Source organism: Ips typographus, linkage group LG4 (genome assembly GCF_016097725.1).
Source record: "Ips typographus isolate SLU linkage group LG4, UJ_Ityp_2.0, whole genome shotgun sequence".
In the NCBI taxonomy this organism is placed as follows: Eukaryota; Metazoa; Arthropoda; class Insecta; order Coleoptera; family Curculionidae; genus Ips; species Ips typographus.
Window position 1 is genome coordinate 1,496,034 of NC_138425.1, and position 11,628 is coordinate 1,507,661.

General features: G+C 36.2%; 1 protein-coding gene and 1 long non-coding RNA gene across 4 annotated transcripts; one reads left to right on the forward strand and one right to left on the reverse strand.

Moving 5' to 3' along the window:
* Nucleotides 1–549: 549 nt before the first annotated feature.
* On the forward strand, nt 550–11,153 carry LOC145728205 (uncharacterized). 3 transcript variants are annotated; one of them, XM_081978263.1, is made up of 5 exons: nt 550–772; nt 8,698–8,939; nt 9,873–10,044; nt 10,100–10,384; nt 10,437–11,153. In XM_081978263.1, exons 2-5 carry the CDS (start codon nt 8,718–8,720, stop codon nt 10,946–10,948), a joined length of 1,191 nt encoding a protein of 396 aa, XP_081834389.1. In that variant the 5' UTR covers nt 550–772; nt 8,698–8,717; the 3' UTR covers nt 10,949–11,153. The 3 variants fall into 3 exon arrangements, with proteins under 3 accessions (XP_081834389.1, XP_081834388.1, XP_081834391.1); XM_081978262.1 differs by lacking the exon at nt 550–772 and adding an exon at nt 3,341–3,719; XM_081978265.1 differs by lacking the exon at nt 550–772 and adding an exon at nt 8,527–8,642.
* On the reverse strand, nt 6,362–7,349 carry LOC145728214 (uncharacterized). The gene is made up of 3 exons (XR_014178022.1): nt 6,844–7,349; nt 6,585–6,765; nt 6,362–6,521 (listed from the first exon to the last, which is right to left on the reverse strand). It is a non-coding gene; the product is annotated as an uncharacterized LOC145728214 (long non-coding RNA).
* Nucleotides 11,154–11,628: the final 475 nt, after the last annotated feature.

Consider the following 11,628-nt stretch of genomic DNA (forward strand, 5'->3'; position numbering starts at 1 on the left):
GTTTAGTTTTATTAGCGCGGACGATCATTATCGTCTTATTTCCACCTGAAAACTAGTAATTGATCATTTTTAGGAGTGAAAAGTTCATAAAAAGTGTTAAAAATATAACAGATGTTTTTATGCTTATTAGTAAATTTAGCAAGTAAGGATTTTATAATTTAAATGCAAGATAATTACAGAAAATAATAAATTACAGGAATTAGTTATGATACAGAAAAGTACCAATATAGGGTAACCAGTGGTAAGAAGAGAGAAACCATTAAAAAACAATGAGCTAGACAAAGATGGCGACAAAGCTTGTCAGTCTGCCGAAGCGGATGTGACGTAATTGGACAAGATCAATCTAATGAAATGGTCATGTGACTTAACAATGTTAGTATATTCTTCAAGGATGGTTTAGAATCGGCACGTGACGATTAATGCAAAAATGCAGTTGTCGGTCACAGTTGCCGGTCACATGACCCCGAGCACCGCCTACTATACTGCTTGTCAAAAATTCCAATATGGCGTAAATATTGATGACAGTTTGCGTTTGTTTGTATTGTGGAAATTGAGTTTTTTGAGGTTTAGATGAATTTTTACGGTTTAAAATCAAAACTTGAGGTTATTTTCGTACGTTATTTTTGTTTGCTGCCGTTCATAAGTTTTTCAAGCCGCATTGTAACAGCAATTCAGGAAAATGCCCAACCGTGTCAGTTTTTTACCGGATCTAACTCAACAGTGGTTGAACACTTTGAAGTGGAATGATTTTACTCCAACACTATACTCAATGGTAAGTACAAGTGCTTTCTAGTACAGTAAACTTATTAGGTACTTGTTACATGCACAGGTATGTGAGTTTCATTTTAAAGCATTTTAACATAGAATCATTTACCAGTTTTGCTTACCTAGTTTCAAGGATTTACAGATTTTCTTACATTTAACAGTGTTTAAACTAGTTTGCTGTGTGTTGTACTTTCCAGGACAAATGTTCTAACCGATTTGTTTAGGATGGACTTGATTGTGTATAAAAAAGCTCTATCTATACATATCTGGATCAGGAATGAACCCTTTTTTGCTTTTTCACTCACAACTTGCAATCAACTACACAAAACAATAAAAAAAAACATATTTTTTACTGCATCTGCATACGTTTGTGTATAAAACGAAAACCGCTAATTAAAAGTGACATTTTAGGCTTTCTAGGGGTGCCCCAAGTGATTTTATTTAACTGACATATTTGACAATGTCAGTTTGGATCATAGTCACATTTTTCTGCTGGACAACTGCAAAATTGGGAATTTGGCTGTCATATGTTATATTATTCTAATGGTTCTCTCTTCTCCACAGATTTTTTATGAATAATTTTGAAATTCCCACATCTTCATTCATTTAGGTATCTTTCAATGTTGGATTTTCCCTGGGCTAAATCAGATTCCTTGAATATTTGAAAACGTTATCTTCAGAAATGTTTTGGAATTCAACAGGGTTATCTAAATCTGTTTTTAATGTTTCAAAACATCTCAACAAGTTTAGATTCCTCAGGTACCTGAAAATATCATATTTAACATTTTCAGCTATTTTCGGCTCTTATAAACCTATTGTCAACGTAATACACACTAATTTTCGATAATGGCTGAAGTAAAAATTCTTGACACATGGTGAATGCGTTCTGTGTTTATACAGCAAAATACAAGTTTATACAATTATTGAATTATTTTGAAAAAAACTGATTTACAAGCAAATAGGCAACCTTGAAAGAAAGTAATCCGCATACAAAAATTGTCAAGTTCACGGTTGTAATTTTAACTCTTTGGAATTATTGCCAAACGGATTTTTTTCTGAAGAACCTCGTTACACATGTCCAGTACTGACCGGTACAAAAACTGTATTTCCCTATGTAGGCCAATGTTAATACAATAAGTAGGAACCATTTCATGGGCGGATTCTGTGTTGGGAAACCATTTTAACACTTGTAAACGATTTGGTTAAATTATATACCAAAAAGTTTAAAAGATTGCCTCCATATAACACCAGAGGCTTCTGAATTCTAAAAACTCTCTGTAAGTCTGTATTTGAATGAAAGTTTAAGCAAACTGATAATTTTTCCTACACAAATGCACAAAGTGGTCAAACTTTTTACGTGACTTTTCGAGCGTACCACCGAAGAAGAAAATAACACGTATTGACCTAAATTCGGTTACAAAATCAACTAAACTGATGACCTCATTGGGGCACACACCCAAAACAATTCCTGGTTAAGAGCAGAGAGGAAATTTCTAGAACGCTGTATCAAGAAAATCTTGTTTTGTTGGTGATTGCGCAATAAATAACAATTCCTTTAGTCTTCAACGTGACTTTCTAATTATTTAAACGTATCATTATCACCAGAAACGTCACCTATTAACACTTGTGAAATAATCCCAAGCGATAACCACAGTGGTGGTGTAAAGATGTTGTTTCGGTGGCTAATCTACAAATTACCTTGAGGATGTTCAGCAATTTTGAACTTTAGACTGTGAAGGAAACCTGTTGGTGAATCGGTCTAGTCGGACCGGTTGTTTGTAACGAAACCACAGGTATTATTCTTTCAAAAGAAAAAATTTAAACACCGTGACGTAGAAGCTGTGTAACCAATGACGAGGACCAATTAAGTGGGTGTGTAGCTGTTTACCTTTCGCTCTTATTTGCTGACAACCATACGGTTTATATATACAGTGGGTTCAGGATAATCACGAAAAGTCTTTTTTCTTCAAAAAAATGATTTTTTTCAATTTTTCGACTCAACTACTTTACCCAGGCTAGTATATCTTTGTATTGATAGTGGAAAAGTGGCGTAGGGTACCAAAGGACGATTACGATCCTTATAACAGAGCCACACTCCTTGAAAAGTACCTGAAAATGACAAAAATCAAGGCTATATCTCAAAAATGGTACCAGTAACTAATTATAACAGTAATTTCATTGAGATAGTAACAATTTGGTGTTTTACAAGGTACCCTCTATCATAAAGCTGCCAAAAACCGTTTTCAGGATTTCTATAGTGTCTCTCCTTATCCTGGACACACTGTATAAGGCAAAAGTTAAAATATTCATGCAAATGCAATGCGGAAGGGCACCTTCAGTAGCTCGTCTAGCAGATTTTTAATTATCCATACTTGTTCAATAGAGTACGTGTGCACTTTTTTGTTATATGAGTCAGACACGTGTTGGTTTAGTCGTATTTAAGATAATTTGTTGCAAATAGTGCAAAAATGTTACACTAAACATTAATGGGTTTTGTATTTGAACACCCGGTAACAGAATTCTTCCCTACCCATTTGAAAGACACGAGAGAGAGAGAGATCGAAGCGGTACCAGTCGGCTTCGGTGGTACTGAAACCGTATGGTGGTACCGCAGTCGAGATTCGCGGTCAATAACGTCAAGAACGAGAAGCGTGCCATCGTAGTACTTGTACACACGTTATAATTATGTGCCTTTTAGCCGAAATGGCGATAATACCGCCCGTGGGCGAAACAGGGCGGAAATGTGGGGTTCAAGGGCTCTGGTTTAGGGGTTCGGTGAGTTGAGGAGTTCGCTCGAACCAAATTTACTACCCCCAGCGGGGAAAAACTGAAAAGATAAATACAGTGTGGTGGAGAGAGTGCTTCTTTCCTTCTCAATAGAACGATAATGTTATTACTTTTGCTGGTTTGGGTGCTGTTGTTGCCTTCCAGATTTGCCATAAGCTCCACGCCGGGTAAGCATATTAATGGACGGAAACTGTCATCAACGATGGATAATTTTCATTTATCATTTTGTCGTTTTTGATCATGACATTGTAATTAAAATAATTGCATAACAGTTACCTCACTAATTTGTCAAGAAATCGCAGAGCGATTCAACAAAGTGGTCCAACTTATTAAGTCCAGAAATACAATAATTAAACAACAAACTAATGGTTAGCTGTAGTTTAACAGGAAAATTGACAATATCCAAAGTTCGTTTCACGGAAAAGTGCATTTATGTGTAATATTGATGGGGTGACGCAAACCAATGCCGATAATACTTTAAGTACTAAAATTAGTTGAAAAAACTTGATCGTAAAAACACTGATACCAAACGTAATAACAGAGTGCAAATGACACGTAATGTGGGTTGCCTAATCCAGTTCTGATTAATTAAGTATTTTATGCAAAACGTCTATTCAAATTGCATTTATGTACAAAAAATTGTAATGACGATCCAAGTCAGATTTGTTATTTCATTGATTCGTGTGGAGTGACAGTTGCTTTCTAGTAAAATTGTTGGTTTTCTCTGCTTTTTTTTGGATTATTATTAGTATTAATACAAAAATAATAGTTTTAATGACACCTTTATTCATTTAACAGTCAAGAGTTACTCCGTTTTCGACATGACATTAGATAGAGCAGGATACAGATACATGACTTTTGCACCAAACTCGCCAATCAAAAGCAGTTCACTCTAAAAGTTGCCTAATACATTTTATAAAAGTTAATTGTAAACTTTTGTGTGTCACAATACATCAGGAATTTCCTTAACACTTTTTTTTCATATTTTAGGTATATAAAATGTCGTCGTTTCAACGAATTTGTTGTTATTGAGTAGACTTCCTTGAAAATCGATTATCTCTGTGTATTCGTTCGAATTAATTCACACTTGTGACAGCAATGCCTTTAAAAGAAATGTCGAGAACTTTCTTTCACCTTTCTCGGCCAAACAGAAACTTGGCGCCTGGTAAATTGAACAAAATTTAATTGACCCATTAAGGTGTCAAGCTAGTAATTGCAGTTTTGTGTTTTATCAGTGCAATTAAATAATGTTCAACTATTCAGGGTTAAATCCTAGGGAAAACAGTATTATTGGTTTACTTCCTATATAGTGAATTTTATCTAAGTGAAAACGTTTGCTAGTGCTTGGGTGATCAACATCGTTAACATTTACAACAATCGTAAAAATAAGGTTCAAATTTAGCGTTTAACCGGTCGAAAACAAGTTTATGATTCTGAAGAATTTCAACAACATAAACTGGTAGAATTCTTAAGGTGGTTTTTTGCTGATTTTAATGTTTTACTACTTAAAAGATGCATATTCTGAATACTTACTTGGAACGGACGGAGTGACAGTTGGTCACAAGACTTTCTGATAAAACGCTGTAATATCCGCCAGGATATTATAAGAAAACAACATAAATGCTATTAAGCATTTATTATAACAATGTAACAACCCCCTAGAAGGGGGAAAATGAAGAAACTTTGCAATCCTGACTAGAACTAGCTCGCATGTTCCCGCGTGCCCACTTAACCTTACAATCACTGCTTGACGCATGACATAGAGAGGGGTGCGTTCCGCACATATGGTTCATTTTTTTTCCCGTGGCGGTTACGTCATCAAGTGCTCCGCCATATTGAAATTTAGGCACGTCGTTTATTATACAAGCTAGGCTATCCATCTTTTTAATCACCTATTTGGACGTTGCCGTATTGACAAATTCCTCCTTTAAACCTCACAATATGTATCTTTCATTAAGCAATTATAAATGAAAATGAGAAAACTATATTGTTTTGAAAAAAAACATTCTAAGAATCTCACATTGCATGCAATAAATGCTTTTTTTTTTTCGAAATCTGTATAATTCATCAGTTTATTACTGCAACCAACAATACACCAGGTTTACATCTGCTCGTGGAAGATGTGGCAACATGGAGCATAGTCCCAACTGACAGTCGGCTAAACATTTTAAGGTTAGGAATTTTAAAAAGTTGAAAAACACCAAAAACTACAAACAGAAGAAATAAAAACTTAATTTAGGGTTGTTTAAGTTTATTAATTAGTGTTGTTATTGCGAGACCTTCGTAGAATTTAAGATTTTTCTTCACCAAACTGGAAAACTTGCAACATTTGGTGGTAAACAAAGGCGGAAAGTTCCAATCAAACTTTGGCTTGGGAACAACAACCACATTCAATTTAAATTATCTGGAAAGAACATCACAGATAGGTGCATTCAAACGAGTCATTAACAGCCCAATACCAACGTTTCAAGAATTATTCCATAAAATTTGCAAGAAAGGCAATGTGTGTATCCTGGGGATTATTAAATCCTAAAGCAGTGTTTTAACTTATAACAGAATTGTTGGTGTTTTAAGAACTTGCTTCTTGGTTTTGTGATATAGATTGCTTATTTATTGGTTTCTGTAAATTTACCCAGCATTAAATACATATCAATTTGGTTTTGTTGTGTGATTTATTTAACATGTTTTTTCAATTTCAGTTCAATTTATTGTAAGAGCAGGTAGGTACCTCAGTTAAAGAAATTATCTAATTTTATGATTGTTTATGAAGAAAATTAGACTTCTTAGATAAAAAAGAAACTTGAGTGTACTTTTTAAAGATTTTATTTGTATATTTATAATATACATAATGTGTAAATAATACAATTAAAATAGTAATTTAACCTACTATCTGATGTATTTAACAGTAGCACCATCTGTTTCTAGCCTTATAGTCAGAGAAGATACGGCAAAATTTATAAGGGCTAATTCTGCAAAATAATGGCATTTGATCAAATTTATGTACTAAGTAACTTGTATCTTTCTAATATTACCTGAAACTTATTAGAAATTTGTTTTTTTAACACTCTGCATATGGATTTTGACAGCACCATTATAACCATAGCTTCAAACACCTTTTGTTCAGTCTTTTAGAGCAAGTGATAATGGGATTTTTTAAATTTGGACCCTTTCAAAGCATGATAAGCAAACTCCAGATTAGGCAAATAAAGGTATCTGAAACATAAGCTATTTAGTATCAGCAGCTTATTAATACCTCTACCAGAGTCCTTTTTATAGTATTAGGTAAATCACCTTGTCAGCTTCTGCTAAATACACCTTTACTCTATATCCATGTTTCTTCGAGAACCACTGGCTTGAATAAACTTGGTTTTTCTAGTGTTCTTGTAAAAACTCTTCTTGGGAGTAAGTAAATATATAGGCTGTTTCATTGTGACAGTTTTCTATTAGAAAAGGCGACCTTTTCTGTTCCACAAACTCTAGTTCCTTCAGAATGTTTCACTGGGCCCCTTGATAGTTGTAAAGTGTATTAAGGTGGCATTTTCAAAACTGGCTACCGAAACACACACACATTATCTAGTCTCACACGTAGTATCGCAGTTAAAAACAAGTTAAATCAAAATACTCCTTAAAATATTGTAAAATTTACATCAAAAATAAAAAATGTCTTTGTTTACATTTTGTCAACAATGGCGGCCGATTTTCATTGCCGACGTGACTAGATGACGTCAAAATTCTATCGCGCTCGGAACGCATGTAATAGACAAGAAAGGCAAATGATGACGTAACCGCCACGGGAAAATAAATGGACCATACATCATCTCACAAACGCTCACGTGATCAATCTTTTACAATATACAATACTGAATTTGTTTTATAGCAATTATGCACAGTAATCAATATTTTCTGCTTATTTTTGACCTTGCTCTTAATAATACACGTAAGTAATGAAATTATCATTGTTTTACACTCACGGCCTCCATTCAGTGATAATTTCCTATAATATATAACGATGAAGAACAATGGTCTTAGCTATATCTGTAATTTTTAATGCCACCACAAGATAATAAAATTGTTGATAAACTTTAGTGAAGCTTGTTTTTAAAACATTGTTTTATGGCACCAATCAATTTGCTCTGGTCTTTTTTGACCAATCAGGCGCCGCTCTGCTATTTTTACACCAAGAGTAAAAGTCTTGAAGAATCTCCGATTTCTCGTCGGACAGGTCTTCTTCTTACGGTTCTTCACCTGATCGGCTATTTTTAGATCGCCGGGTAGTGTAATAAGTGCATTCCAATTTTGCCAATTACTGTCGACCTAGTTGACCATACAAACGAAAACAGACTTTTAAAACAGATTTTAAGAAAAAAAATCTCTTCTGAGAAATTCTTGCATAAGGGTGCATGTAAACACGTACAACAAATCCAGACACTGCTTGACCTTAATTTATCCATAATCAGCAATTGTTGTGATCTCATTCAAAAAAATTTTAATAAATATCTTGGTTCAGCATAAAGTATTTATGACTGATGATACCCTTTGCCAATCGATAACGTATGTGTTATTCTCTCTCTCTCTCTGGAAATACCGCTATTTAAATATAACAGAAGATCGTCCTAGAAATGCGTCCACTTTTCCGTTTTCGTACAAAAAAATAACGCTAGTAGAAGCGGATTGCGTGCCACTCGATGTGAAAATTTAGAAAGTAGCGAATTACGGCTTATTACGCTATATTGATTGACTGTCATGAATATTTATGTCGTAGTGGTCATTGCGGTTTAGGTAATCTACCACAAGATCCATCACTACATATGTGATTAATGTTTCTATTATTAGTAAAAGATTGGGTTCTTTACTTCCTGGAAAGCAATTTTAGACAACAATGTTACTAATCTTTATAGCTCTATGGTTGTGTTGGCAAATTGACAACTGACCGCAAAGATGACAGCACCGCAACTGTCAACTTTCTTCATCGAGGTAAAAAATTGTGCTGTTTGTATAGTCACGTTAATTTGCAAATTCCTTTAAAAGGTGACGATGACGTTTTTGTGCTAGTAAACACCATCCGGATTAATTCATTTCTATTTTTGCTTGTGATTGCTTATTATTCAAATTTCGAGTATTTTTAGTAAAACCGGTTTTTTTCAGACACTTCTGATGTCCCTAGTATGTGCGGTGAATTATCTGAGGTGAAGCTGGAAGCTCAGGGAGAGGCCGCATCGCAGAGCGTGCAACTGGCACCCAACGATACCAAACCGTTGGCGTTATGCAGCCTCAAAGTGACCGCCCCCAAGTCCCACGTGGTCAATTTGCAGTTTTTGGAGGTGCTCGACCAAGTGAACGAAACTGAGGCCAATAAGGATAAAAAACCGAGCTGTTTTATGAGCATCGTAAGTTCTGGTCGATATTTTGTGACAATTTGAACCAAACGAGAAAGAGAGAGATGTGCAACAACAAATTATATAATCGCAAAAATCAGTGGGCGGAAAATCACCAAGAAAAAATGACTAACAAGTCTCCGGTTTGGGAAAAGTTCATTAACGATTCCGCTTTTAACCAAACCATCTCCCAACATGCGATCTGTTCAAGGACCATTAACACATTTACGTATTTCAAATTTCAATAGTCGCTGTTCGGAATTTTTAATGAGGAGTCCCCCTCGATATAGCCAATCGGTGAAATCACAATTGCGTCGTGACCGTGTTTGTACAGTTAAGTTATGCTCCATGAAAGATAAAATGCATGTATTATGACAGTTTTGACGTATGTCTGTATCTTTTTGGTTGTTGCGTCTACATCTTTCTCTGTAAATCACCTGAATATCCATTTGCATCGTACAAAGCCTTTAGAATAGTTAGTGTATGTCTGGTAGTGGAAATTCAGGGACAAGTAAGGAGTTTCAGTTGTCAAGTAAAGTGTTGCATTCATTTATTTGCTAATTTTAAGGATTTCTCTTTGGTACTTTAGCATTAATTAGAGTTATTTTGCAGTTCAAGTTGTCTTTAGCTTTGCTATTAAGGTGTAACAACATTTTGAAACTGCTTATTTAAAAACCAATCAATATTATGAATGCAACACTCAAGATGACCAGTTCTGCTTATTGCACCGCCTACTATACTAGAAAGGTGCTTGTCAAAAATTCCAATATGGCTGGAATAGTGGAGACAGTTTACGTTTGTTGAGGATTAGATGAGTTTTTACGGTTTAAAATCAAAACTTGGGGTTATTAGCGTAAGTTATTTTTGTTTGCTGCCGCATAAATTCCGCACAAGTAGTACGGCTGTATATTGAAGTTGAAATGTGACCTGGTTGTTTCTTTTCAGTATTTACCTGACAATACCAAAGCACCCTTTTGGAAGGGAAACCCGTGTTCCGGAGAAAAAATGCCAGACGTCGACCTTCTGACTTCTGAATTTAACATTCTCTGGTCGCCCCCAGACAATTTGACCACCCCCGTATACCAAAAAACCATCGTACTAACGGCAGTAGGCTCGGGTAATTTGTTGTTTTTTATTAATTATCTGAATAATATCTAAAATATGGAATACAGGGCCGTTCTGTAGAGACCCGTTCCAGCACACGTGCATGCGTATCGGCCGTATACCAATGTTGTGCATTTCGGACCATTTGCTATGCGATGGTTTTCCGAACTGTCCTAAAAGCTCGACCAATAGCGACGAGGACCCAAAACTGTGCAACACGGCCAAAAATGCTTGGGAAAACTTGGTCGTGGAGTTGGTGAAAAAGTACCGCACCCACGATCCTAGGTTGCAGGCCAATTCGACCGAAGTACCATCTGAATGGTTCGTGGAATGGCAGTTGGGCAACAAGAACGGTGTGACTCTACAAAAATGTTCTTAAACACAAAACACAAAAATTTCTTCCAGGTACTACCAAACCAGAGGTGGTAAACGAAACCCACAGCGCTAGCGAATCAATCTCAGCCATGCTAAACAAATACGGCCCCTGGGGCTACTTGATGATGGGTCTCCTGATCTGCGGTACCGTTCTCTTCTTTTGTGGTCTATGGGAGTGCTGCTGCAAACGACCTAAACCGGAAGGAGACCTCCCCCCCATCACCACCCCCACCACTGTCCTAATCATGAACTGCGACCCCGGTACCACGCCGCCCATGCCCCCTCAATACGACGATTTGGACTTGCCACCCTCGTACACCACTTTATTTCCTGGTGACGAGGGTCGTTACACTTCGATCACCGAGGAAGAGGTGAGGGAGGAGGTGGAAGAGGCGGTGCCCTCCTGCAGTACCGACGCGGAGAAAAACGACGCGGACTTAAACCAAAGCGGACAAAGTGTTCAGATAGAGACTACCGTTCAAATTAATTGTAGTGAAACTGGGAGTGATGCTAGTCAAGAGGAAGTCACTCCCGAGTCGTGAGTGATGTCAATTTTACTAATTTCAACTGTGTGTGATATTACGACTGATCAACTGTAGAAAGTTATAGCGGTTAAGGCTTCGCGACGTCATCTGCGTGACTTTATAATATTTATGACGTCACGTGGTTCCTTTTTTTAATTGTGAATCGATTTTATTTATATCTTAGTGACAACAATGGTTTTTTTTATAATAAAAAGTAAGGAAATTTGAGTTTTTTTGCTTGCGTCATCCCTATTCAGATTCACATTCAAAGAACGAGCATATGTGACGTATAGGCAACACACCCTTGATGTTCAGGTTAGTTTGGTTGCCTACCCACCGGTAGGCATGTGGCGTCTGCGTAGCAGCATTTCAGTAAATTTAACGTGTCCGGTTATTTACCGGTAATGGGTTTATTTATAATGGGGTAAAATTTATGGGTCCAATTGTCATTACTTTCTAAACTCTAAAGCATTAGACTTTTCATGCACTCCCTGTATAGTAGCTTCACTGGCGGACTGTAAAACTTCCAGGTATTAGCTTAGCAATTCTTTACAAACATTTTTGCTCTCTTTGAAAATTTTCCTAAGAAAATTCAGGGTCATCGTTGACAAGTAAAGAGTTTCAGTTGTCAAGTAAAGTGTTGCATTCATTTATTTGCTAATTTTAGGGATTTCTCTGTAGTACTTTAGCATTAATTA

Bases quoted from the DNA above. Each gene is read 5' to 3' on its own strand.
- LOC145728205 (XM_081978262.1), top strand. From the start codon at position 3,653: ATGTTATTACTTTTGCTGGTTTGGGTGCTGTTGTTGCCTTCCAGATTT. The intron at 8,940-9,872 runs GTAAGTTCTGGT...GTTTCTTTTCAG, and splicing joins CGAGCTGTTTTATGAGCATC to TATTTACCTGACAATACCAA. The intron at 10,045-10,099 runs GTAATTTGTTGT...TATGGAATACAG, and splicing joins ACTAACGGCAGTAGGCTCGG to GGCCGTTCTGTAGAGACCCG.